The 26,922-nt window shown below is 48.0% G+C and overlaps 1 protein-coding gene across 2 annotated transcripts in view; it reads left to right on the top strand.

The window, feature by feature from the left end:
* Positions 1–26,922, top strand: part of STK32B (serine/threonine kinase 32B) — a 384,837-nt gene that overhangs the window by 336,735 nt on the left and 21,180 nt on the right. For both annotated transcript variants that reach the window (XM_068975348.1, XM_068975347.1), the window contains 4 exons: positions 9,448–9,551; positions 18,318–18,434; positions 22,202–22,327; positions 24,251–24,382. In XM_068975348.1, the coding sequence (XP_068831449.1) occupies positions 9,448–9,551; positions 18,318–18,434; positions 22,202–22,327; positions 24,251–24,382 (479 nt within the window). The remainder of the gene's footprint in view (positions 1–9,447; positions 9,552–18,317; positions 18,435–22,201; positions 22,328–24,250; positions 24,383–26,922) is intronic.

Here is a 26,922-nt window from a genome sequence, read left to right as displayed (position 1 = left end):
TAACTTTCCTTCCAAGGAGTAAGCGTCTTTTAATTTCATGGCTGCAGTCACCATCTGCAGTGATTTTGGAGCCCAAAAAAGTAAAGTCAGCCACTGTGTCCACTGTTGCCCCATGTATTTCCCATGAAGTGATGGGGCCGGACGCCAGGATCTTCATTTTCTGAATGTTGAGCTTTAAGCCAACTTTCCCACTCTCCACTTTCACTTTCACCAGGAGGCTCTTTAGTTCTTCACTTTCTGCCATAAGGGTGGTGTCATCTGCATATCTGAGGTGATTGATATTTCTCCCAGCAATCTTGATTCCAGCCTGTGCTTCATCCAGCCCAGTGTTTCTCATGATGTACTCTGAATATAAATTAAATAAGCAGGGTGACAATATACAGCCTTGACCTATTCCTTTTCCTATTTGGAACCAATGTTGTTCCATGTCCAGTTCTAACTCTTGCTTCCTGACCTGTATATAGGTTTCTCAAGAGGCAGGTCAGGTGGTCTGATATTCCCATCTCTTTCAGAATTTTCCACAGTTTATTGTGATCCACACTGTCAAAGGTTTTGGCCTAGTCAATAAAGCAGAAACAGATGTTTTTCTGGAATTCTTTCTTTTTCCATGATCCAGCAAATGTTGGCAATTTGATCTCTGGTTCCTCTGCCTTTTCTAAAACCAGCTTGAACATCAGGAAGTTCACAGTTCAAGTATTGCTGAAGCCTGGCTTGGAGAATTTTGAGCATTACTTTACTAGCATGTGAGATGAGTGCAATTGTGCAGTAGTTCGAGCATTCTTTGGCATTGCCTTTCTTTGGGATTGGAGTGAAAACTGACCTTTTCCAGTCCTGTGGCCACTGCTGGAGTTTTCCAAATTTGCTGACATATTCAGTGCAGGAGCAGGTGGATGAGATTAAACAGCCCCAGGCTAGGGTGCACGAGGGACTGTCATTAGTCCAGACAGCGAGGAAAGAGGATCAGAGAGAAGAGGAAGATTCTGGAAGGGAACAATGATGAATCAAGAGTTAATCAAATCATCAAAGCATGGGCTTCCCAGGTGGCACTAATGGTGAAAAATCTGCCTGCCAGTGCCGGAGACACAAGAGATGTAGGTTCAATCCCTGGATCGGGAAGATCTCCTAGAGTAGGGAAGAGCATCCCATTGCAGTAGTCTTGCCTGGAAAATTACATGGGCAGAGGAGCCTGGCAGGCCACAGAATGTAGGGTTGCAGAGAGTCAGACATACCAGAGCAACTGAGCACACATCACAGCGTAGACTGATTTCTGACTCTTGAAATTGAGCAGACCGTCAGCAGAGACTGGGAGCCCAAGGGGCAGTTGGAGAGGGGGGCTTTGGCTTGGACATAGTAAGAATGCCATGCCTGTGGGGCTTCTGGGTGGAGGTGTCCAGATCTGGCCATTCTGCTGGCTGGGATGTGCAAACTGAAGTGAGGCTCAGTGGACAGGAGGCCTGGGCTCTGGTCCCAGCTGGGCTGGAAGCCATGGAACGCCTCCAATAGGCTTCAGCTTCCTCACCTACAAAATGTAGGGGAGAAAGGAAATGACCTTGAAGGTCCCCTCTAGGCTGAAATGTTGTAATTCTATGTTCCCAGTCCAGAAGGACACAATTACCTGTGGAAGCCAATCCTGGAAGCCAGTCAACTTGTAAGCTAGACATTGAATAGCGTGTCACACTCCACTGCAGCAATCAAAGCCTTCAGGAATATTCATAGAGCTAAAGCAGCAGGCTAATAATTATAACTTAAGAGGTTTCTGGGAGTTTTTCCATATTTTTAGTCTAATGAGGAAGTAACTCTGCGTGGTGAGCCGAAGGTGGCAAAACCCACCAAAGGCAAATTTTCATTGTCTTGAGGCGATCTCTTTCATTCGACACCCCATGTACTTGCTTTTCTGGAAGGCCAATTCTCTGATGCCCCTTGGAATCCAGACTCACTTTCCATTTAAAACCTGCATTGGCAGAATTGCTCAGCTGCTGCTAGAAATGGTTGATGGGAGGCATGCTGGAGAAGCCACTTCCATGGAACCTGGTGTCAGCCCAGGGTATTCATTTGTGGGCTCACAAGTATCCACAGAGCATTCAGCATTCACTGGGCACCGTGAAGGACCCTGGAGATGTAGCGAGGAAGGCTGCTGCTGGGGCATTGTGATTCAAGAGCCACTTTTATTAATGAGCATGTTAACAGCAAACTACACATTCTTTCAGATTATGTCAAAACCTTGATTTCCTAAATTTAGCATTCCTAGACCTTCATAAACATTCTTGATTTTGGTTCCAATTGAATTTGCAGATTTAATGCATTGACTTTGGAGAGGTTTTGTACTATAAGACATGTAAAGCGGATACATATATACTACATGCTAAGTCATTTCAGTCTTGTCCGACTCTTTGCAACCCTATGAACTATAGCCCACAGGCTCCTCTGTCCGTGGGATTCTCCAGGCAAGAATACTGGAGTGGGTTGCCTGCCCTCCTCCAGGGGATCTTCCCAACCCAAATATCAAACCTGCATCTCCTATGTCTCCTGCATTGGCAGCCGGGTTCTTTACCGCCTCACATATATATAGTGTGTGTGCATATATTTTTTATGATACATTATTTTTCTTTTCAGCATACACATACAGGTGGTATAACATGGTGGGAAATGTCTGGATATTGAAGGAGACAGAGCAAGGCTCCGGTCATTATTCTGGATGACACTGGAGAATGGGGGAAGCCAGACCTTGGTAGGTCTGTCACCTCTCCAAGCCTGGCTTCTTCTTCAGTTCAGTGGTGTCCGACTCTTTGTGACCCCATGGAATGCAGCACGCCAGGCTTCCCTTCCATCCCCAACTCCTAGAGCTTGCTCAAGCTCATGCCCATCGAGTCAGTGAGACCATACAACCATCTCATCCTCTATCGTCTCCTTCCCCTCCTTCCTTCAATCTTTTCCAGTGAAGTCAGTTTGCATCAGATGGCCAAAGTATTGGAGCTTCAGCATCAGTCCTTCCAATGAATATTTAGGACTAATTTCCTTTAGGATGGACTGGTTTGATCTCCTTGCAGTTCAAGGGACTCTCAAGAGTTTTCTCCAACAGCACAGTTCAAAAGCATCAGTTCTTTGGCGCTCAGTTTTCTTTATGCTCCAGCTCTCACATCCATACATGACCACTGGGAAAACCATAGCTTTGCTTCCTCAGATGGAGATAATGATCATTTTCACCTCCCAAGGTCCTTCTGAGGTTTAAAGGAGATCATACACGTGCAGCTGCAGATAGTGCTCCATAAATATTAGCTTCCCTGAGGAGTAAATAATAGAGGTAAAGAAACCTGAAGAGCTTCCAGCACACGCTAGATGCTCAGTCAATGGCACATTAATAACACAGCTCTTAGCGTTGTAAAGAAAGCGTTTGGCTTTCTTTACTCGTGATAACAGTGAGACAGCTGTATGAGTCCCCTCTCGAAAGTTGTAAGAACAGCATTCCACACTCTTCCACTCACCACCTAGATGGCCCTGAACTTGCCTCTTTACTTCTCTGTGTCTCTTTTTTCTTCCTCTGTGGTTCAGGGTGCTTTAAGGATGTGTGCTCAATGGTGTCCGACTCTTTGCGACCCCATGGACTATAGCCCTCCAGGCTCCACTGTCCATGGAATTTTCCAGGCAAGAATACTGGAGCAGGTTGCCATTTCTTACTCTAGGGGATCTTCCCAACCCAGGGATCGAAACTGTGTTTCTTGTGCCTCCTGCATTGGCCTTCTCTGTGTCCCAAATCTCTCTCTCCTTTCCCTTATAAAGTCATCAGACACTCAATCTAGGAAGGGTCCACCCTGAATCCAGGATGATTTTTATCTTGATGTCCTTAATTACACCTGCAGAGTCCCTATTTCTGAATAAGTCCCTGTTTACAAATACTGGAGGTTAGTACTTTGACATAGTCTTTTGCGGACACTATTCACCTTCCCTGGTGGCTCAGGTGGTAAAGAATCTGCCTACAATGTGGGAGACCTGGGTTGGATCCCTGGATCAGGAAGATCCCCTGGAGAAAAGAATGGCTACTCACTCCAGTATTTTTTGCCTGGAGAAGTCCATGGCCAGAGGAGCCTGGCAGGCTACATTCCGTGGGTTCACAAGGAATCAGACATGACTGAGCAACTAACATTTTCACTTTCATTCACCCACATACACCCCTTCATGTCTCTACCTCCTCATCTGGAATGTGAAGATCACTGTAGCACTTGTTTTATTGGGTGACCAGGAGGATGAAGGGAGCTATATGTGTAAAATCCTTAACACGGTACCTAGCAAACTGTTTCCACACTCATTCATTCATACATGAAATAATGGTGACAGGTGTGTGTCTTGTACCTGTCCTTCAAGTTCTAACGCTCTATGATGCCCTCACTTCTAAGCACTGGTTCCAGGGCACTACACCAGTCATTTTGGTGGCATGTGGATTGTGACATAAATGTTGTTTATGTTCTTTCAGCCCCAGGTGTGCAGGGGAAGGGAGATTGTCACCTTCTCTGGGAGTGGAGTCACAGGCTGCAAATAGTTGTCACTTGGCTGGTCAGGACAGCCAAGACAGAACTGGTCAGATGCTGCTTCTACCATGAATTCCAGATGGGCTTGGGACAGCCACACATGACAAGGCTTTATGGGGACAGCTGGACACATAGCCTCTCCTGTAGTCCTGGGCGTGTCCCTGCCTCTGGCCCTGTCTGAGCATGTGGGCTGGGCCAGCAGCTGTCAAAGTCCTGGTTCTGCACAGGCCAGCACGACTGTCTCCTTCTTTATCAGAACCCTTTGCACAGAGGGAAGGACAAGTACACAGACTGGGGTGCAGGAAAGGAAGCCCCTTTGAGCTGGAGCCCAGCCTCAGGCTCCCAGGGTGGGATGCAGAATAGCACAGCTCAGTGCCCTGAGAGGCTAGGAAATCAAATGTTCGCTCACCAGATGTTTACTAAACAGGTACAACTACCACCTTTGAATTCAGGTTGATTTAGGATGGATAGGAAGGGGCAGATGGAAAGATGCCTAGAATGCCAAGCTCAGAGGGTCTGAAGACTGATGAGTCATGAGGCTGAGGAGGTTGGAATTTAGGACAGTCCCCAGGCTGACTGGGTGGTCAGTGAGAAGCTGAGTTTGATGAAGAGAGGACATTTGAATAACAATTCTACTAATAAAAACCATGCCCAATATTTCCAGAGCACCCACAATGGACCAGCCTGGCATCGGGCCTAGCACTTAGCCAGCATTTTTCCTTAATCCTCATAAGAACCCTGTGAATAGACTGTTTATTATTGCTCATGCTTTACAAACTGAAGCAAAGAGAACGTGTTAACCCAGCTGCAATCACACCAACCTTCTTCCTGTTCCCCAACACACATACCAGTTGGTGAGGCTCAAATAAACCAAAATGACATTTCCCCGAACTCCCAATATCATCTTCCCCTACATCTTCAACGTAGACTGATTATGGTTTTGTACCCAAACGCTGCTGCAAAGCTCACTTCCAACTGGAATTTGACCGGTATGTAAGGCGCACCTCAGCTCTGCACTCTTCTGCTGTGCTCTGCTGTCCCTCTCTGAACCTCTTCGGGAAAGCATGTCAAATGACAATATGACCCTGGGGGTTGTCGTGAGGAGGAAAGGAGAATACAAAATAACGGGAGTGGGTTGCTGGAGGGCAGCTGGAATTTGGCCGAGGGTCAGGTTCATTGATGATAAGAGTTGGACCATAGAGAAAGCTGAGTGCTGAAGAATTGATGCTTTTGAACTGTGGTGCTGGAGAAGACTCTTGAGAGTCCCTTAGACTGCGAGGAGATCAAACCAGTCAATTCTAAAGGAAATCAGTCCTGAATATTCATTGGAAGGATTGATGCTGAAGCTGAAGCTCCAATACTTTGTCCATCTGATGCAAAGAACTGACTCATTGGAAAAGACCCTGATGCTGGGAAAGACTGAAGGCAGGAGGAGAAGGAGGCGACAGATGACAGGATGGTTGGATGGCATCACTGTCTCAATGGACTTCAGTCTGAGCAAGCTTCAGGTGATGGTGAAGGACAGGAAAGCCTGGCATGCTGCAGTCCATGGGGTCACAGTCAGACACGACTGAGTGACTAAACAACAATAGGTTCAGGTGTCCAGCTGCCCATCTAGAGCCCAAATTCAAGCATCCATTGTCTACCCTCATCTGCCTCATCTGGCCCTTCCTGCCCCTACACCATCTGAATGCCAGTCTGAAAACTGAGTTGAGATGTTTTTAATCACAACATGTCCTGGTTCTCCATGACAGAGCTTGGCTGCTCTGACACCTGTAAAATGGAATTACATCTGTAAATTAATTTTCTAGAAATGACCTTCATTTCCCAAGACTTTCCTGGAAGCCAGTGTGAGCAATTAAAGCTTGAGATGCATTCCTGGCCTGGTGAGTCGGGGGTGAGGCAGTGATGAACCCACCTCCCAGCAGCTTAGGAAGCAGCAGGACCCCAGGGGACCCCAGGACAGCTGCATCCCCCTGAGGAGTGAGGGTCCATTCCTCTGGGGGCTCCGCCCTCCACTGGTTTATTACAGAGTAAAATTCACATAACGTAAAATGAACTGTTTGTAAGCAAATGAAGTGGAATTTAGTAAATTCACCACATTGTGTAGCCACCAGCTCTGTCTAGTTCAAGAACATTCATCATCCCAGAGGAAACCCAATAAGCAGTTGCGCCCCATCCCCCCACCAGCCCTTGGCAACCCCTGATCGGCCTTCTGTCTCTGTGCACTTACTTATTCTGGATACTTTGTACTGATTCCCACCTATGCTGAAATAACGTTGTCCTGAGACTGGCACCAGGCACCAAGGGCTCTAACCATTCTGGTTGTTGGGACATCTGACCTGGTGTTGGTGCCAAAGCAGACTGACATTTACCTAGCTTCTCAGCCCCTGGCCTCTGTACCCCAACACCAAGTTAAATCTCAGGGACAGAGTTTTGGGTGGAGTAGGAAAGAACAGCTTTACTGCTTTGCTGGATGAAACACAAGCTGGAATCAAGATTGCCGGGAGAAATAGCACAACCTCCGATATACAGATGAGCACTCTAAGGGAAGAAAGTGAAGAGAAACTAAAGAGCCTCTCAATGATAGGGAAAGAAGAGAGTGAAAAAGCTGGCTTAAAACTCGACATTCAAAAAACTAAGATCATGGCATCAGGTCCCATCAGTTCAGTTCAGTCGCTCAGTCGTGTCCGACTCTTTGCAACCCCATGAAGAGCAGTATGCCTGGCCTCCCTGTCCATCACCAACTCCTGGAGTTCACTCAGACTCACATCCATCGAGTCAGTGATGCTATCTAGCCATCTCATCCTCTGTCATCCCATCACCTCATGGCAAATAGAAGGGGAAAAAGTGGACACAATGACAGATTTTATTTTCTTGGGCTCCAAAGTCACTGCAGATGGTGACTTCAGCCATGAAATTAAAAGGTGCTTGGTCCTTGGAAGTAAACCTATGACAAACCTAGACAGTGTATTAGGAAGCAGAGACATCACTTTGCTGACAAAGGTCCATATGCTGCTAAATCGCTTCAGTCGTGTCCAACTCCATGCAACCCCATAGACGGCAGCCCACCAGGCTCCGCCGTCCCTGAGATTCTCCAGGCAAGAACACTGGAGTGGGTTGCCATTTCCTTCTCCAATGCATGAAAGTGAAAAGTGAAAGTGGAGTCGCTCAGTCGTGTCCGACTCTTAGTGACCCCATGGACTGCAACCCACCAGGCTCCTCCATCCATGGGATTTTCCAGGCAAGAGTACTGGAGTGGGGTGCCATTGCCATATAATCCAAGCTATAATTTTTCCAGTTCTCATGTACAGATGTGAGAGCTGAACCATTCATGCTTTTGAATGGGTGGTGCTGGGCAAGACTCTTGAGAGTCCCTTGGACAGCAAAGAGATCAAAATCAGTCAATTCTAAAGGAAATCAGTCCTGAATATTCATTGGAAGGACTGATGCTAAAGCTGAAGCTCCAGTACTTTGGCCATCTGATATGAAGAGCCAACTCATTGGAAAAGATCCTGATAATGGGAAGGACTGAAGGCAAAAGGAGAAAGGGTGGCAGAGGATATGGATATGAAATTGAGCAAACTCCAGGAGACAGTGCAGAGAAGGAAATGGCAACCCACTCCAGCGTTCTTGCCTGGAGAATCCCAGGGACGTGGGGGAGCCTGGTGGGCTGCTGTCTATGGGGTCACACAGAGTCGGACATGACTGAAGCAACTTAGCAGCAGCAGCAGCAGGAGATAGTGAAAGTCAAGGAAGCCTGGTGTGCTGCAGTCCATGGGGTAGCAAAGAGTCAGACATGACTCAGCAACAGCAACAGCAAATTGCTTTTCCAGGCAAAGGGGGCCACAGCGAGCAAATGCCCTCAAAGCTGTGTGTCCCCACCTGGAGGGGGTAGTGAGGGGTCTTATAGTAATGGTTCAAAGAGGATGATAAGCTCATGGACATTTTTCTGATTGGTTATTGGTGAGGTAAGTGAGAGTCTGCATCATCCACCTTCTGGTTCTAACCAGTCTGGGGTCTACTTGCTTGTGGGCATCAGACCCTTGGGGCTTCCCAGGTGACGCTAGTGGTAAAGAACCCACCTGCCAATGCAGAAGATGTAAGAGGCGCAGGTTCAATCCCTGGGTTGGAAAGATCCCCTGGAGGAGGGCATGGCAATCCACTTCCGTATTTCTTGCCTGGAGAATCCTATGGACAGAGGAGCCTGGCGGGCTACAGTCCATAGGGTCGCAAAGAATCTGACACGATGGAAGCGACTTAGCACAGCACATCAGACCCTTAATTTCTCCCACCTGGTGGGGGTTTTAGTATCTGCAGAAGAGCTCAAAAATGTTATGCATATCACTTGGGGGGGGGGGACCAGGACTCTGCCCCAAGGCTGCATTATTGTTTCCTGTCTGTTCCTCCCTTGTCTCTGCATCCCCTCCCATCCTTGCTTCGCATCTGTTTGAAACTACAGGTTGGAGCTAAGGGAAGGTCCCAGACACTGAGTGAAGCCTATTTCCTGTCATCAAAGAATCGGCGGGCACAGAACGTCTTTGTGCCCAGGAGCCCCACCGGGGCCTGCTCCGTAACGGGTGTAGGCTCTTCCCCTTAACTCAGACTTTATTCCCCACGCTGACCATGATTCACGCTCCACCAAATCCTCCTCCGCTGCTTTCCCTGACTCCCCAGCAGGCCACCCTCTGCTGCACGCTCGGGACACCCCGTCTGTATTCTGTCCCAGGTGTCACACGGGGTTGCCTGTGATGCCTGCACCTTGTCTCAGGCTGGCTTGTGACTTACAGACGGCAGTAACTACATGGCATCGTTGATGGAACGCTAGCCCCGCAGTCCAGCTCCTGGCCCCGTGTCCTCCTTCTTGGGCATGATGTGTGTCAAGCGAGATGCCCAGTGATGTCTTTTGTCCTGTCTTTGGCAGCGCCGGAAGTGTTCCAGGTGTATGTGGACGGAGGCCCTGGGTACTCCTACCCTGTTGACTGGTGGTCCCTGGGTGTCACGGCCTACGAGCTGCTGCGGGGCTGGGTAAGATGTGTGTCTGTGTGGTGAACATGGGGACTGTGGAAGCTGGGCGAGGGGTTGGAGGGGGGAGACTCAGGTCCTACCAGGCTTGGGTAGAGTCAGATGGCCATGTCCCATGGGTGGTGCACCATGCTGGCAAGGAGCCCTGGGCGTCTGTCTTGATGGCCCATGTGCCAGCTCCATGGTCCTGAGTGTTAAAAAGCTCTTAACAAGCTTCTGGGCCAGACCCTCATTCTACTTGTGGGCAGAGGGGAAGGGTCTCTTGCTAAGCTCAGCAGCGGATCAGTGGCAGCTCAAACACCCAAATCACCCCGATCTCTTGATTTCAGCCCACAACATCAGGCACTCATGCCCGATCAGACTCTCCTGCTTGTTTTTTGCTACTGTTATTTTTGTCCCAATCTTCCCCGAATACATAGCTCAGTGTCCTATAAAAGTGGGGCATTCAGTGCGTATTTTTGTTTTATTTCATTTAAATTTAATAGCTGAAGATGACTAAGGGAACTCTTTGCAACTAATAGCTCAGTTTTATTTTAGCAGGAAGAATTATGTCAAACTAATTTGGAGGCACATTTTCTCTATACAAATATCATTTGAAAAGGATGCCACTTAACCTCTCAGGACCATGGTTTCCCCCTTATACAATGAGGATAATAACATCCTTTCATTCTGTTCTGTGGCACCGAAGTTATCCCAGGATCCATGTGCCCAGCTGGGACACATGGCTTTCGTATTAGTCACCTTATAGCATCAAAGAGTCGGGCACACCTTAGTGACTGAACAGTACAACAATGACGCTGTATAGGTCTGGCACCCAGCACACAACTGTGGAGAGTGAGTGCCCATCCCTGGCTGCTCTTTTAAGGTTGTCCCACAGTCATCTGCATATTTAAGCTGGTAGTCAGCACCCTGGATGGTAGGGCCTCCCAGTGCAGGGTGATGAGGGAGGGGAATGAATGAATGATGACAGCTGTGTGAAAACCATCCAAGCTATGTGAGTGTTATTCATTATCGCCCTGTGGTTCAAGCAACTGTTCTCTGCTGTTGATCTCAATTATTTCCCCTGGGTTCCTCAAAAAACGTATTATGGCACGTGGTGTTTTAAGAATGCAAAAAATAATATATGTGATCTTGTGAGTTTTCTCAGGCAGTGAATGAAAACTATCTCCCACAGGCTTACCTAAGGCTTACCTATGGGATTTCCTGGTGGCTCAGCGGGTAAAGAATCTGCCTGATTCTTGAGCTGCCACCAATCCACGGCTGAGCTTTGCAAGAGACCCTTCCCCTTGACATCCCTCTCCCCACAAGTAGAATGAAGGAGTCGCAGGTTCAGTCCTTGGGTTGGGAAGATCCCCTGGAGGAGGGCATGGTAACCCACTCTAGTATTCTTCGCTGGATAATCCCCTGGACAGAGGAGCCTAATAGGCTATAGTCCACAGGGTCGAAAAGAGTCGGACATGTCTGAAGTGAATGAGCACGCATGCACTCAGGCTTACCTTGTCAGTTCCTTTGTCATACACTAGTTCTTTGATATATGCGCTCAAGGAGGGAACATGACGGTCCCCATGGTATTTATATGAACCAGAGGACACAGGCATCACCAGATGCTGTTTATGATGTAATCAGCCATACAAATGACCTTGGCAAGCAATTCACCTAAATGTGATTGGTTGCTTGCCAGCAGAAAGTATATTCTCTGTCAGAATACAGGTCAGTAGAGATAGTCATGCTGAGTGAAGTAAGTCAGAGAAGGAGAAATATCATATGACATCACATATGTGGAATCAAAAAAGAACTGATACAAACTAACATACTTAAAAAACACAGATTCACAGACTTTGAGAACTAACTTATGACTGCCAGAGAGAAGGATGAGGGAAGGGATAGTTAGAGAGTTTGGGATGCACATGTACACACTGCTGTATTTAAAATGGATAACCAACAAGGATCTACTTGTATGACATATGGAGCTCTGCTCAATGTTATGGCAGGCTGGATGCAAGGGGAGTTTGGGGGAGAATGGATACATGTGTATAGGTGGCTGAATCCCTTTGCTATTCACTTGAAACTATCCCAACATTATTAATCAGACATTTGTTGTTGTTTGGCCCCTAAGTCATGTCTGCCTCTTGTAACCCCATGGACTCTAGCCCAATAGGATCCTCTGTCCATAGGATTCTCCAGGCAAGAATACCCAAGAGGGCTGCCATGTCCTCCTCCAGGGGACAGTCCCATCCCAGGGATCAAACCTGTGTCTCCTGCATTGGTAGGCGGTTTCTTTCTTTTTTTTTTTTTTTTGGTAGGCGGTTTCTTAATACAAATTTTTTTTTTAAATACATGGATTAGAACAGTCAAAGATGATGACTTGGCAAAAAGCCTCAAGGGCTTCAAAATAAAATGAGCACCTTGAGAGCTGTGATTCTACTTTGGTCACTTGACTCCTCTGAGCCCTGGCTTCTTCCTTCCTGAAATGGGGATGATGAGGCCAGCCGGGGTCGGGCAGGGAGGTCAGCAAGGCGATTCTGGAAGAAAATGCGGGCAGCGCCTAGGCAGTGTCTGGCACACGGAGGACTCTGATTGGTGCATAAATGTTCACGTGGTGATGATCCAGAGGCAGGTGGATACAGAGACAGTGCTGCCCAAGGAGGGCAGCTGAGGCTGACACAGCAGCATCTTAGACTGACCAGCAGTCAGAAGGACAGTCGGGGGACTTTCTAGAAAGGACCCTGAGGTCACCTGGAGGTGCTGGCTTCACTGTGTAGGAAGTGCAGTGCAGTCGTGGAAGGGACAGCATGGTGCTTAAGCCAGAGGGTTATGGAGATCCTAAGGTTTCCCAGGTTTCTCAGTGGGTAGGAACCTGCCTGCAATGCAGGAGACCCAGGTTCGATCCCTGGTTTTTGGAATCACATGTTTTGGGGCTGGAATTCCAGTTTTGTTGCAGCTCTTGAATGGTCTGCACTGAGCCTGCTTCTTTTCTACCAAATGGCGAGAACAGTGGTTGCAAAGCACAGGATTCCTCAGCCTCAGCTCTATGGTTGCTTGGGTCTGGATACCACTTTGTGTGGGGGGCTACCTTGTACATTAGAGAGGGTTTAGCAGCATTCCAGGCCTCTACCCAGTAGAGAGCAGCTGGAATTGCCCCCGCAACCGAAATGTTGCCAAATGTGGCCAGACGTCCCTTAGGAGACAAATTATCCCCGGTTGAGAACCACTGCTGGAGTAATCAAGGGGATGGGCGAAAGGAGATTCTGGATGTCAGGCCACATTGTGCCCATGGCCTGGCACAATGTGCTTTGCATGCAGCCGCAGGGAGAGCCCTAAAACCCACACTATGGCACCATGAAGACTTCTACCCTCTCTGCGTCCTCCCAACCACCTCCCTCACCTGGTGTTACCCTTGGCTTTGACTCCAGTCAGCATTTCTCCTTAAGGTTCGGTAGACAGAGAAGGTGGGGGTGATGGGGAATAGAGGAGGGTTATGGAGGTCCTAGGGTTTTCCAGGTGGCTCAGTGGGTAACGAATCTGCCTGCAATGCAGGAGACCCAGGTTCAATCCCTGGGTCGGGAATATCCCTCAGAGAAGGGACTGGCTGCCCACTGCAGTATTCTTGCCTGGATGATTCCATGGACAGAAGAGCCTGGCAGACTACAGTCTATAGGATTGCAAAGGTCAGACGTGGCTGAAGCAACTGAGCACACACGCATATGTGCATGGAGATCCTACAGTTTGCAGCAGAACTAAGAACCTCTGGATGCACGCCAAGTGGTGGGCTCAACCGCAGAGACGAGCATCTGTTGGTTTATTAACCCAGCAAAGCGAGAGAGGCGGCCCTTGAGTTGAACACTGCCTTCCTGTCCCTCAGTGAAGCAGAGAGATCGCTGAGCTGGGAGTTAGAAACCTGGAGTGAAATGAACTCTCTGACCTTGCCCTTCTAGTTTCCATAAGGCAAGGGATTTTCAAGCTGTGCTTCCTAAAAGTAAAGGACCCTGCAGGAATGATTCAACAGTTCATAGAGGAAAAAAGATTTCTCCAGCTGCTGGAGGTTTAAGCAACCTGGGGAACTGTTCTTCACTTGCATCTGTTCTATGTTTTGGATTTTGAGCAAAAAGATTTTGGGGGAAAAACATTAGATGAGATGGTCCCCAAGGCCCAGCTCAGTTCTAGCAGTTAAAATAACAGGTCTATGGCAATTCTTTTCCTGCTTCTTCTGTTTCTTGGTAAATTGGAATTTTTGTAAACTGGGTTTCCTGGAATAGACACACTTGCACTCCATAATGAGCCTATCTGGTGCCCTGCTGCCAAAATCACTTTCACCAGCTGAACAGGTAATTACATCACCTTAAAAATACTGCTGGCTTCCCTGGTTCGATGCGGGAGTCCTGGGTCTGATCCCTGGGTATGGGAAGATCCCCTGGAGAAGGGAATGGCTACCCACTCTGGTATTCTTGCCTGGAGAATTCCATGGACAGTGGAGCCTGGTGGGCTACAGTCCATGGGGTTTCAAAGAGTCAGATAGAACTGAGTCTAACACTTTCACTTTTGTAAATACCACCCGGTTTTCTTAGCACATCCTAAGACCAAGCCTCAGTAGAACTCTTGACCACAAGTCGATGGAATATTGATCTTAATATTGAACAATATTCTCGTCTCCACAACCACCCAAAAAGATCAAGGCTGAGCCTGGAGCTTCAAGATGCAGTGCAGATTTTAGTTATAGTGTTCCAAATACATTTCCAAAAGTATTTAACTGCTATATTAGCCTCATGGCCAATTATGGTTACTATGATTCTCATTGTTTTTATTGGTCTGATTCCCTCTAAAAGTGTCGGGGGAGAGAGAGAGGCTCTCTGGGGGACCTGGGGGCAAGTAGAATTCATAGATGCCTTGAAATAACCAAGTAGGAAATAGAATGAAGCATAAATGATAACAGAAGTCTGTACACTTGTTGCTGGCTGATTCTCCGGTTGGGTGCCTGAGTTCCGGTCTCTGATGGAAAGAGCCATGAAGGAGAATCTGGGTCTCTGGGATGCTGGGAAAGTCACTTTTTGTTTCTCAGCCTCAGTTTCACAAACTTTAAAATGAAGAGGTGAGCCAGCACCCTGACACCTGCAGTAGCTGGGTTACAAGGGCGGGGCTTGGACCGGAGTCAGAGAAATGGCCTTTTGAGAGGCAAAAAATGGGAAGAAGTGATCCTGAAACGATCCTGAAGAGTTCAAAAACCAGAATCTCAACCCCTGAAGGCCGGTCTTCGGGTGGTGGCCTGAACTCTGGTTTCCTGAACCCCCTCCCGCACTAAGGCAGCACCCCTCCACCCCTTCTGTGCGCCCAGCACACCCTGTAGAGGCCCCCCCAGCACGCATCCCACACCCGAAACCCCTCACTGGGTTTTCCATGAGGAGCTGAGGGGGGTCGGGACCCTGTCTGTCTGCTCACACCAGGGGTCTGGTCTACACAGCGCTGACACCTCCCAGAACAGAGGAGAAGTCAGACACCTTCCCTAGAACTCTGCCTGAGGACGGCTAGGGTAATGGTCCTAGTCTGCTCGGGCTGTTGTGACCAAGTCCGACAGACCGGGCGGCTTAAACAATAGAAGCCTGTTCTCTGGCAGCTCTGGGGCCTAGAAGTCCACGCTCAAGGTGTCTTCAGGGCTGACTCTTTCTGAGGGCGGTGAAGGAAGCTGCCCCTTTACACCTCACATCAAGATGCTCCTTCCTTGCTCATAGATAGCCGTCTTCTCCCTGTGTCTCCTTGCTTGCTGTCCCCTCTATGTCTGTCTCCCTGGGTCCTAGGGTCCCCTTTTTCTAGGGTTTCCCCTGTTTACAAGGACACCAGTCATATTGAATTGGGGTCCCTGCTAATGACCTCGTGTGAACTTGATCACCTCTGTAAACACCCTATCTCCAAGCAAGGCCACCTTCTGAGGCGCTGGGATTTGGACTTGAACATACAAACTTGAGGGACACAATCCCCTCTGTGACAGTAGTGCTCAGAGGTGAGCTGGGGGTTGATACCGCCTGAGCTTTAATGTCGATGCCATCACATCCTAGCTCTGGGGCTTGGGACCTCTGGCTCATCTGCTGTAAAGTGATCATATTGTGTGTGTGTGCTAAGTCACCTCAGTCGTACCCAACTCTTTTCAACCCTGTGGACTGTAGCCTGCCAGGCTCCTCTGTCCATCAGATCCTCCAGGCAAGGATACTGGAGTGGGTTGCTAGGCCCCCCTCCAGGGGACCTTCCCGACGAAGGGATCGAACCCAGGTCTTCTGTCTCCTGCACTGGCAAGTGGGTTCTTTACCACTAGCACCACCTGGAAAGCCCAGGTGGTCACATTCACAGTAGCCAGCTCATGGAGATGCTGGGAGCTTTGCGTCATGTCCCAGATGCTCTCGGTGAATATTCACTCTCATTTCTAATTGTGGTGGTTGTTCCTGGTGAAACACAAAGGGATCCTGCAACATGAAAGCAGGCAGCAGCTTTGGGTGGAAATTTTAAAACTGAAACCGTACTCCGCTTCCTATTAAATTCAAAAATGTTTGAAGCCAGATTTAAAGAATGTTAGTGTAGCAAGCTAATTAGACTTTCTAGGGAGTCCACGGGCTTCCCTGGTGGCTCAGATGGTTAAGAATCCACCTGCAATGCAGAAGACCCCGGTTCAATCCCTGGGTCAGGAAGATCCCCTGGAGCAGGGCATGGCAACCCACTCCAGTACTCTTGCCTGGAGAATTCCATGGACAAAGGAGCCTGACGGGCTACAGTCTGTGGGGTCGCAAAGAATCGGATGTGCACACACACACAGAGAGCTCACGGTTTGGGGTTTTGCCCTATTGGGCGGAAGGGAGATTCCCAATTCAGTGAAACAGATGAGAGAGGAGGCAGCCAGTCAGGAAGAAGCCCCTTTCCGGGTGGATACATCAGAAGGCACAGGTGCACCCAGGTCGGCAGGCATCTTCCCCGGGGCAGGGTGCCCACTTGGTAGAGATACAGACACTTCCTTCCGGGGAATTGTATCCCAACCAGGGCTCAGGATCACCTCCCTTTTCTGGGCTGACCTCTCCAATTGCTGCAGCCCCATGGTAATCCAAGTTCCATGAGGTTGGAGCTGGCCCTTTATGCACCATGGGACCCCAGCACAGTGTTTAGGTTCACGGTCCGTGTTCCATCAGCAACCCTGGATGATCTGACCATCATCTTTGTGGTTCTTCTGCTCCGGGACCTGCTGGGCAACAGATACTGCTCGGTGCCCTGAGGACACAGGGATGGAGGTTATGTAATCCCACCTACCAGGAGCGCCCTCCACCTCTTCGCAGAAACTCCATACTGGTCAATCAAGGTCATGTGGATTAACAATGAGCTCATTCCTCCAGATTTCTCCAGGATCAGTTTGGTCATTGAAACACACACACTTAGGAAACAGTTGCCTGCTCCAGCCCTGGGTCACGTGCCCCTGATGGAAACTGGAAGATTCCTGGAGCACACAGCCAGGTGGAGGGTGAAGAAGAGGCTCTGAAAGAGCTGTTCTTGAGTGGGAGGGGTTGAGGAAGTCAGTTACTGTTCAGACACTATCCAAGCCACTTCCCCAAGGTCCAAGTCAAAGGAGCCTTTCCAAGCTTTGAGAGGTGCTCGGAGGCCAAAAAAAAAAAGAGAGAAATCTGCCCACTCCAGTGTCAAGAGAACGTGTCAGAAAGTTCAGTGCTCTGCCGTGTTGGGGAATTGGCGAACAGGGCTTAGGCATCCTTCTGGTGCAGGAGAAAGGATGGCAGGTGGAAATGGCCCAGCCTCCCTGCCTCCATCGCCCAACCAGACCCAGATCTGGTGATTCCCGCCCTGCTCACTCGTGGGGCAGTTCAGCCAGGGCAGAGAAGATGCAGCCAAGCCCGCCAGTGGGTGGGGGGCTGTGGATAGTGAGACCTACTCCTCTCTGCAGGCCTAGGTCTGGAACAGAGACCTTGGGGTTAGGCTGTAGGGTATGGGTCCTGCCTCTGCCGCTTCCTGGCTATGTGACCTCACCAATCACTGACTCTTCTGGGGCTGTAAGAGAACACCCACCCACTGGGTTCCTGCACTAGTCACTGTTGACATAGGGGTCCAGGCCACCTGCTCAGCCGTGTAATTGGAACACCCACTGTTACCTGCAGGGAAAGAATAAACCACCCCTTGTAATAACACAGTTTTTAAATATATTATTTATTTTTGTTTTTCAGTCACTAAATCATGTCCAACTCTTTGTGACCCCATGGCCTGCAGCCACACATCAGGCTTCCCTGTCCTTCAGTATCTCTCAGAGTTTGCTCAGACTCCCATCCTTTGAGTCAGTGATGCCATCCAACCCTCTCATCCTCTGTCGTCCCCTTTTCCTCCTGCCCTCAATCTTTCCCAGCATCAGGGTCTTTTCCAATGAGTTAGCTCTTTGCATCAGGTGGCCAAAGTTTCATTATTGAACTCTAATTTATTTATAATGTTGTCTTAATTTCTGCTGTACAGCAAAGTGATTCAGTTATACAGATATAGACATAGATACAGGTAGATAGAGATACATACATTCTTTTCCATTATGGTTTATCATGGGATATTGAATATAGTTACCAGTGCTATAGAGTAAGACCTTGTTGTTAATCCACCCTATATGTAATAGTTTGCATCTTCTAACACCAAACTCTCAATCCATCCCTCCCCTACCCCCGTCTCCCTTGGCAGCCGCAGGTCTGTTCTCTGTGTCTGTTTTAACCATGTGGACAGCTGTCTGATGCTGTCTGTTGTCCCTTGTTGCAGAGACCATATGAAATCCACTCGGCCACACCCATCGATGAGATCCTTAACATGTTCAAGGTGGAGCGTGTCCACTACTCTTCCATGTGGTGCAAGGGCATGGTCACCCTGCTAAAGAAGGTAAGGGGGTAGCCGCCTGTCTACCTTGCCAGGGAGCTGGTCATTCAGTACAGAAACAAACAGACCAGCTGACTAAGGAACGAGAGGATGAATGGAGGGACAGTGGTGAAAATACCAGTGCTCTCACCATCTCACTTCAAGATCACAAAGCTGCTGGACAGAGGGGTGTGGCCTGAAGTCAAATCTGGGATGACAAAACCCTCAGACTTTTTCCACCCTGCTACCAACTTCTAACAAGTAGAAATATTTAATGCATATGGTTCTTTAAAATTTTTACAAATCATCTTTTAAGTCACTGAGCTTTAAGAAATTGGGTATCTCCTGACTTCCTAGGAATTGTTCAGTTCAGTTCAGTTACTCAGTCATGTCCGACTCTTTGCAACCCCATGAACCGCAGCGCGCCAGGCTTCCATGTCCATCACCAACTCCCGGAGCTTGCTCAAACTCATGTCCATTGAGTCTGTGATGCCATCCAACCATCTCATCCTCTGTCATCCCCTTCTCCTGCCTTCAATCTTTCCCAGCATCAGGGTCTTTTCCAATGAGTCAGTTCTTCCCATCAGGTTGCCAAAGTATTGGAGTTTCAGCTTCAACATCAGTCCTTCCAAGGAATATTCAGGACTGATTTCCTTTAGGATTGACTGGTTGGATCTCCTTGCAGTCCAAGCAACCCTCAAGAGTCTTCTCCAACACCACAGTTCAAAAGCATCAATTTTTCAGCACTCAGCTTTCTTTATAGTCCAACTCTCATATCCATACATGACTACTGGAAAAACCATAGCTTTGACAAGATGAACCTTTGTTGGCAAAGTAATATCTCTGCTTTTTAATATGCAGTCTAGGTTGGTCATAACTTTTCTTCCAAGGAGCAAGTAGCTTTTAATTTCACCATCTGCAGTGACTTTAGAGCCCCCCAAAACAAAGTCTGTCACTGTTTCCATTGTTCCCCATCTATTTGCCATGAAGTGATGGGACTGGATGCCATGATCTTAGTTTTCTGAATGTTGAGCTATAAGCCAACTTTTTCACTCTCCTCTTTCACTTTCATCAAGAGGCTCTTTACTTCTTCACTTTCTGCCATAAGGGTGGTGTCATCTGCATATCTAAGGTTATTGATATTTTTCCCGGCAATCTTGATTCCAGCTTGTGCTTCATCCAGCCCACCATTTCACATGATGTACTCTGCATATAAGTTAAATAAGCAGGGTGACGATATACAGCCTTGACATACTCCTTTCCCAGTTTGGAAACAGTCTGTTGTTCCTTGTCCGGTTTAACCATTGCTTCTTGACCTGCATGCAGATTTCTCAGAAGACAGGTAAGGTGGTCTGGTGTTCCCATCTCTTGAAGAATTTTCCAGTTTATTGTGATCCATACAGTTGAAGGCTCTGACATAATCAATAAAGCAAAAGTAGATGTTTTTCTGGAACTCTCTTGCTTTTTTTGATGATCCGGTGGATATTGGCAATTTGATCTCTGACTCTTCTGCCTTTTCTAAATCCAGCTTGAAAATCTGGAATTCTTACTAGTAGAATAAAGTAGTGGGTCTCCAAGTATGGTCCCTGGACCAGCATCACCTGGGAGAGCATGTTGGAAATGTGGTTTCTTAGGCTCCACCACAGACCTGCTGAATCAGAAACGGCAGGGTGGGCCCCGTTGTTTTTGTTCTGATAAGCTCCAGTTTGGCATCAGCCGTGGGTTCTGATGCCCTTCTTCAGCAGCTGGCATTTGGCTAAACTCGCTCAGAATCCTCCAAGACACAGAATTGAGCCTTGCATGTGGTCGGCAGGTGTGTGCGTGTGCTCAGCAGACACCAATTACCTTTAATGAAGGAACTGTGAGGATGGCAGCCAGTGCTCGTTGGGGGAGTGTTGTCTTATATAATCTGCTCATTTAGTCCTTACAGGCCCTTCGAGAGGAGTCCTGTTATTACCCCATACTAGAGATGGGAAAACTGAGGCTTAGAAAAGCAAAATTATTCACTCAAGCCCACAAGGCTGTTAGAGAGCAGCAGAGGACTTGAGTCTAAGCTCTCTGGACTCTTTGCCTGAAAAATCCCGTGGACAGAGGAGCCTGGCGGGCTACAGTCTAAGGGATCGCAAAGAGCAACTAACACAGTCACTCATTCTCTGAACTCCAGATGTCAGTTCTCAATCCTTCCACTGTTGCAGATTAGCAGTCCCCAACCTTGTTGGCACCAGGGATCAGTTTCATGGAAGACAGTTTTCCCATGGACCTGGGCATAGAGGGATGGTTTGGGGAAGATGCAAGCACATTACCTTTATTGTGCACTTTATTTCCACTATCATTACTTCAGCTCAACATCAGATCATCAAGCATTAGATCCTGGAGGCTGGGGACCCCTGCTGTAGACGACTTAGGGAATTACTCATTAGTTAAATTGCATAAGGGGAGATTGAGCTCCTGGATTTTAGACATCAGTGGTCCTTAACCTCAACTGCTGATTGGAATCACCCAGAAGCCCTACCCACCTGCCAACACTGCCTCCCGCACACCCAGGGAGTCAGAGAACTAGCTTCTACCCTAAACCATAAACTTTGCCCCCAGGCATTGAAATAGCATCTCTGTTTAAATCTGCACCTGTCTTTTTGGGGGGCAGCTCCTAGAGAGAGGCCCCCATGATCAGCAGGTAGGACCTGCCAGGTGTCCAGCCTAATAGTTGGAGTGATGGTGAGAGCCGCCTGGTGACAGGGTCCTGATTCCAGCCCCTACCTGCCAGCATCTGGGCATGCCATCCTGCCAAGAGGTGTCCCAGGTCCTCACCAACCCACTTTGGGTCTCATCTTAATCATGAACCAGAAGTGGAAGAATTACCATTCATGCTTGTCTCAGTCAGCAGCTCCTCTGATGCTACATGGCTACCGAGTGGCTGTCCCAGGGCTGGGTCCTATCTTTCATTTGTAGCCTCAGTGTTCTTAGCATCAGACAAAGCTAGTGTTTTGAAACCTGAAAACACCTCTGGATGCAAGGTAGTACGGTACAGCTAATTTTTTTTTCCTTTTACTGCATCACCCCTTATTAGCAGAAACTCTGTTTGAGGAGAAGCTAAAAATGAAATCTTGGCTACAAAAGAGACTACTCCGTCAGGCTGCAGAGGTCACCTCATAGCTGTCCAGGGGAAATTTTTATTATGCTTTTGTGCATCCCATTACCAAGCTGAACGTCCTAAAACGAGATGGATAGTTCTTTTTATTTTTAATTGGAAGCCTCTGCAGACCTCATTGGCAGATAGCACATCACAGGGTGAGAGTCCTTGAGGGGAGCATGGCGGCTGAAAAGCTAGTCCCAAAAAGCCCCTTTCTGGTTGACCTTGGGGAAGCAGCCTGGCCTCTAAGTTCCTCCCTGACTGTAAATGTATATAAGCATAGGTGACACTTCAGTAAGCGGCCCTGGTGGCTCAGTGGTCAGGAACCCACCTGCCAATGCAGGAAACGCAGGGATGTGGGTTCGATCCCAGGGTCACAAAGATCCCCTGGAGAAGGAAATGGCAACCCGCTCCAGTATTCTTGCCTGGAAAAATCCAATGGACAGAGAAGTCTGGCAGGCTACAGTCCATGGGGTCACAAAGAGTCAGGCCTGACTTAGCAACTGAGCATATACAACGCTTCAACACAAGCAGCCCAGACAGGGCACAACATTCATGGGACATGGAAGCAGAGGCACTTTCATTTTCCCAAGACTCCACCTTCAGAGGCTCTGCGAACCTCAGTCCTGCCCAACTGCATACGTTTGTTCATTGCCTGCAGCTCCTGACCAAGGACCCTGAGAGCCGCCTGTCCAGCCTTGGTGACATCCAGAGCTCACCCTATTTGGCCGACATGAACTGGGATGCGGTGTTGGAGAAGGCACTGACACCCGGCTTTGTGCCTAATGTGAGTGAGGTCCTGTCCTATGACATCCAGCCCTGTGCAGGGTCTCCCTCCTGGGTGCTTAGGAACACCCTGGAAGCTGGCAGCGGGGAGGGGGTTTGCTGGCCACATCATTTGAGCTCCAAAGGAGTCACCTTTCACTGAGATTTGACGTGGATTTGGACCTGATTTGTGCGGTCCAGTTGGGTGGCTTCCCTCCCTGTAGTGGGTCCTCAGGGGCACAGAGTCTCCTCTTTCTTGTTAAATCACATCTGCGATGTCCACAGATCCAGGCCCTGGGTGGGTGAGAACAGGGTAATGGGAGCCAATGAGCCACCCTTTCACAAGCTGCCTGTCAGGTAGAGGAAGACAGTGAGTCACCAGTAAATGTATAATGTGACACCAGGTTCAGTTCAGTTCAGTTCAGTTGCTCAGTCATCTCCGACTCTTTGCGACCCCATGGCCTGCAGCACACCAGGCTTCCCTGTCCATCACCAGCTCCTGGAGCTTACTCAAACTCATGAGAGGAAGACAGTGATTCACCAGTAACTGTGTAACGTGACACCAGGCAGTGATGCCAATTCCTACACACAGAATGAGCTAGGAAGACAGAGAGAGAACGGGGTGAAGGAGAAGGAGGCAGGGGCTGCTTTTAGGTAGAGGTGCAGAGATCCGAACCAAGTGAAGGAACCAAGCTTGTAAAGATAGGGTGGAATTTTCCAGGCAGAGGGAATATCAAGATCACACACCTCCAGGCAGCAAAAAGCTTTCAAAGAACAGTGAAAAGGCTTTATAGCTGGAGCAGAGTAAGAAAGAAGAAAAGAGTAGGGAATGAGGGTGGAAGGGACCACAGTCTACACCTTGGAGACTTCCGGAGATCATGACAAGGGTTTTGGACTGTGTCCTCTGAACGCTGGAGTGCAATTGGGAGGAAGGTAAAACTGTGAGGTTTACACCATTGAGTGGACAGGTGGGTGCTGAGAATGAATGGAAGGAGACCAACAGGAAGGAGGCTGAGGAGCTAGCCCGGAGGCTCCCAAGGATGACCTCAGGCCCAAGGGTCAACTGGCTTCAGCTGCAGGGCAACTGCATGGCAGCCAGGATGGAGAATTGGGTAGATTTGGTGTCTCAGATGGTAAAGAATCCGCCTGCCATGCAGGAGACCTGGGTTTAATCCCTGGGTCGGGAAGATCCCCTGGAGAAGGCAAAGGCTACCCACCCTAGTATTCTTGCCTGGATAATTTCATGGACAAAGGAGCCTGGCAGGCTACCGTCCATGGGGTTGCAAAGAGTCAGACACGACTGAGCAACTTTCACTTTCACTTTTTGGCCAGAAATGGCATCTTTAAATGGATTTGTTAAAAATGATATTTACATTAATAGAAAAAGTAGTAATGACGTGAGGAGGAGGGTATGAGAAAATATGTGAAAGTACCAGATTGGTAAACTGAACCCAATCTCGTGAAATGAACACACATAAGATGAAGGAAACGTGGATATTAACAGGTGGGTGGGGATTATAGGGATAAATGAATGACGTGTGCAGTGAGAATGTGTCAGTGTTCATCATCAGGACAGAAATGAGCAGATATGTCCCCTGGGGGGGCTCCCCTGGTGGCTCAGATGGTATAAAGTCTGCCTGCAATGGAGGCAACCCAGGTTCAGTCTCTGGGTTGGAAAGATCCTCTGCAGAAGGGAATGGCAACCCACTCCAGTATTCTTGCCTGGATAACTCCATGGACAGAGGAGCCTAGTGGGCTACAGTCCATGGGATCACAAAGAATTGGACACGACTGAGTGACTAACACTTTCACCACTTTCTTTCATCCCCTAGGAGTAGCTCACTGTTACTTGTTGAATGAGTGACTGAATGCAGGAATGAATGAAAATACAAGTCAGTGATGCAGAACCAAGGCAAACCCTGTTTCCTTTTCCACTTCCTTTCAGAAAGGGAGACTGAACTGCGATCCCACATTTGAACTTGAAGAGATGATTCTTGAATCCAAACCACTTCATAAAAAGAAGAAGAGGTTGGCAAAGAACAGATCCAAAGACGGCTCAAAGGACAGCTGTCCTCTGGTGAGCGCTGCCTTGGGAGCAGACCCTGACAGAGAGGGACCCTATAGTCCAGTGAATGTGACTGAGCTGCTTCTTAGTCACACGGGGGGTGGGCGGGGAGGGTAGCATGTCACTTCACCCTCCCAAATGCCTTTGTTTGCAGTCAATCAAATGCCTCCATCAAACAAGTGATCTTTCGGAGCAGAATGCTATGAGAGCATCGCTTGAGTCTGTGCATTATTGCTGTCATCATTCACGTTAGCATGGTTCCTAGTGCAGGAATCTCTGTATCTCTGATCAAGAACCCAAGAACGATGCCAAGTGACTTCAGTGCTGCACCCAGTAGAGCCCAGCACCTGTTACTGGCCATATTCTTGGCCTTCTCTGCCCACTGAAGCTAAAAAAAAATACGAGTTACATATCAGAGGTAATAGAAAGGTGGATTTAGTTCTCAGCTGGCAGAGAGGAGAATACAGTAGGCTCGTGCCTCCAAGAACTGTGCCCCCGCCCCCACCTCCATGAGGCATCCAGGAGCTTATATAAGATCGAAGTCAGGAGTTGGTGATGAAGTACCAGTGTGTTAGGATCTTGATTTCTTCCTCTTGCGTTGTTTCAAAGACAGTCATAGGCTGGCATCAGTAGTAACCCAGTGATTGAGTCTAGCAGTTCAGTGGCCTTGCGGCCTCCTTTCTGATATGTAACTACAAGGAGAAGGCTGTTGTATGGGTAAATACCAGAAACAGGATGTATTAGCATAGAGTCAAAGGAAAATATGAGTGAAGCAAACTTAGTTACAGACATGCAGAATTAGGAGCAAAAAAACTAGGAATGTTCAGGCCTGCTCGCTGTTCTTTTTATCTTCTTTGTTCTCAGAAAAGGGAAAGAAAAAAAGTCATTCTTCTTTTTTTCCCACACCCTCTGCAAAGGTGTTATACTGTGGAGGCACCCAAGGCCACCCTTTGTGGGTCCTTGTATTAATTTTCTAGGCTACCATCACACAGTATCACACACTGATCTGGAAAAACTGAAATGTGTTCACTCACAATTCCACAGACTGGAAGTTCAGAATCAAGGTATTAACAGAGCTGTGATTTCTCAAAGGCTCTCAGGAGGCTCCTTCCTTGCCTCTTACAGCTTCTGGCGGTGGCCTACAGCCCTTGACACCCCTTGGCTCGTAGCCACATCACTCATTTCTTCCTCCGTCTTCACAAGGCATTTTCCTCTCTGTCTTCACACAGTCCTCTTTGAAAGACACCTGTTATCAAATTTAGGAACCCCCACCCCTTGCTCCAGGTTGACCTCATCTTAACTAGTTCCATCTGCAAAGACCTTGTTTCCAAATAAGGTCATATTGACCAGTATATGGCATTAGGACTTCAACGTGTCTTTTTCAATTCATTTATTTTTATTGAAGTATAGTGATTCGCAATGTTGTGTTAATGTCTGCCCTACAGCTGAGTGATTCAGTTACAAGAATATATACATTCTTTTCTGCATTCTTTTCCATTGCAATTTATCACAGGATATTGAATATAGTTCTTGCTGTGCTATACAATAGAAACTTGTGGTTTATCCATTCGGTATTTAACAGTTTGCACCTGCTAACCATAACCTCCCAATCCTTCCCTCCCCGACCTCCACCCCCTTGGCAATCACAGGTCTGCTCTCTGTGTCTTGTGAGTCTGTTTCTTTTTCGTAAGGAAGTTCATTTGTGTCATATTTTAGATACCACTTAAAATAATAATTATTATTATTATTAATAAAAGTAATAATTCCACTTAAGTAATATCATGGGCTTCCCTGGTGACTCAGCAATAAACTGCCTGCAGTGTAGGAGACTCAGGATTGATCCCTGGGTCAAAAAGATCCCCTGGAGAAGGGAATGGCAACCCATTCCAATTATTCTTGCCCACAGAATCCCAAGGACAGAGGAGGCTGACAGTCCATGAGGTTGCAAAAGTCAGTCATGACTGACTAATCAGCAACAACAACAGCAAACTAGTATCCCATGGAATTTGTCTTTCTCTTTCTGGCTGACCTCACTCAGTATGATAATCTCTGGGTCCATCCATGTTGCTGCACATGGGATTGTTTCCTTCTTTTACGGCTGAGCAGTTCTCCATTGTACATACGCACCACATCTTCTTTATCCATTCATCTGTCAATGCACATTTAGATTGTTTCCACAACACATCTTTTTGGAGGACACAGTTCAACCCACAACTTTCCCTTCCTCCCTCAAAATATATTAAACATTACAATTTATGATTACACTGGTATGAAAACGAATGTAACATTCAGTGTTAAAAGTTCATTCTCTTCAGCTTATTTCAAAAGAAATCTCTGTAGCCCCTAAAAGTACTGTGGGCCCTAGGCTGTGTGCTGGGACTAATGCAGAAGTTGGCCAGGAGAAGGCTGGGTGGGCATTCATATGGGCCCACAGGGGGTGGGGGTCCTGCAGACATGTGCATGTCCATTCTGCTTCCAGGCAACTCTGAGATGTGTGTTACAAAGCATTTGTGAGACCGTGGTCCTTGGCTCCTGTTCCTGAGGAGAATGAG

Source organism: Capricornis sumatraensis, chromosome 7, assembly GCF_032405125.1.
Source record: "Capricornis sumatraensis isolate serow.1 chromosome 7, serow.2, whole genome shotgun sequence".
Lineage (NCBI taxonomy): Eukaryota > Metazoa > Chordata > Mammalia > Artiodactyla > Bovidae > Capricornis > Capricornis sumatraensis.
This window is presented reverse-complemented; position numbering and strand designations above follow the sequence as displayed.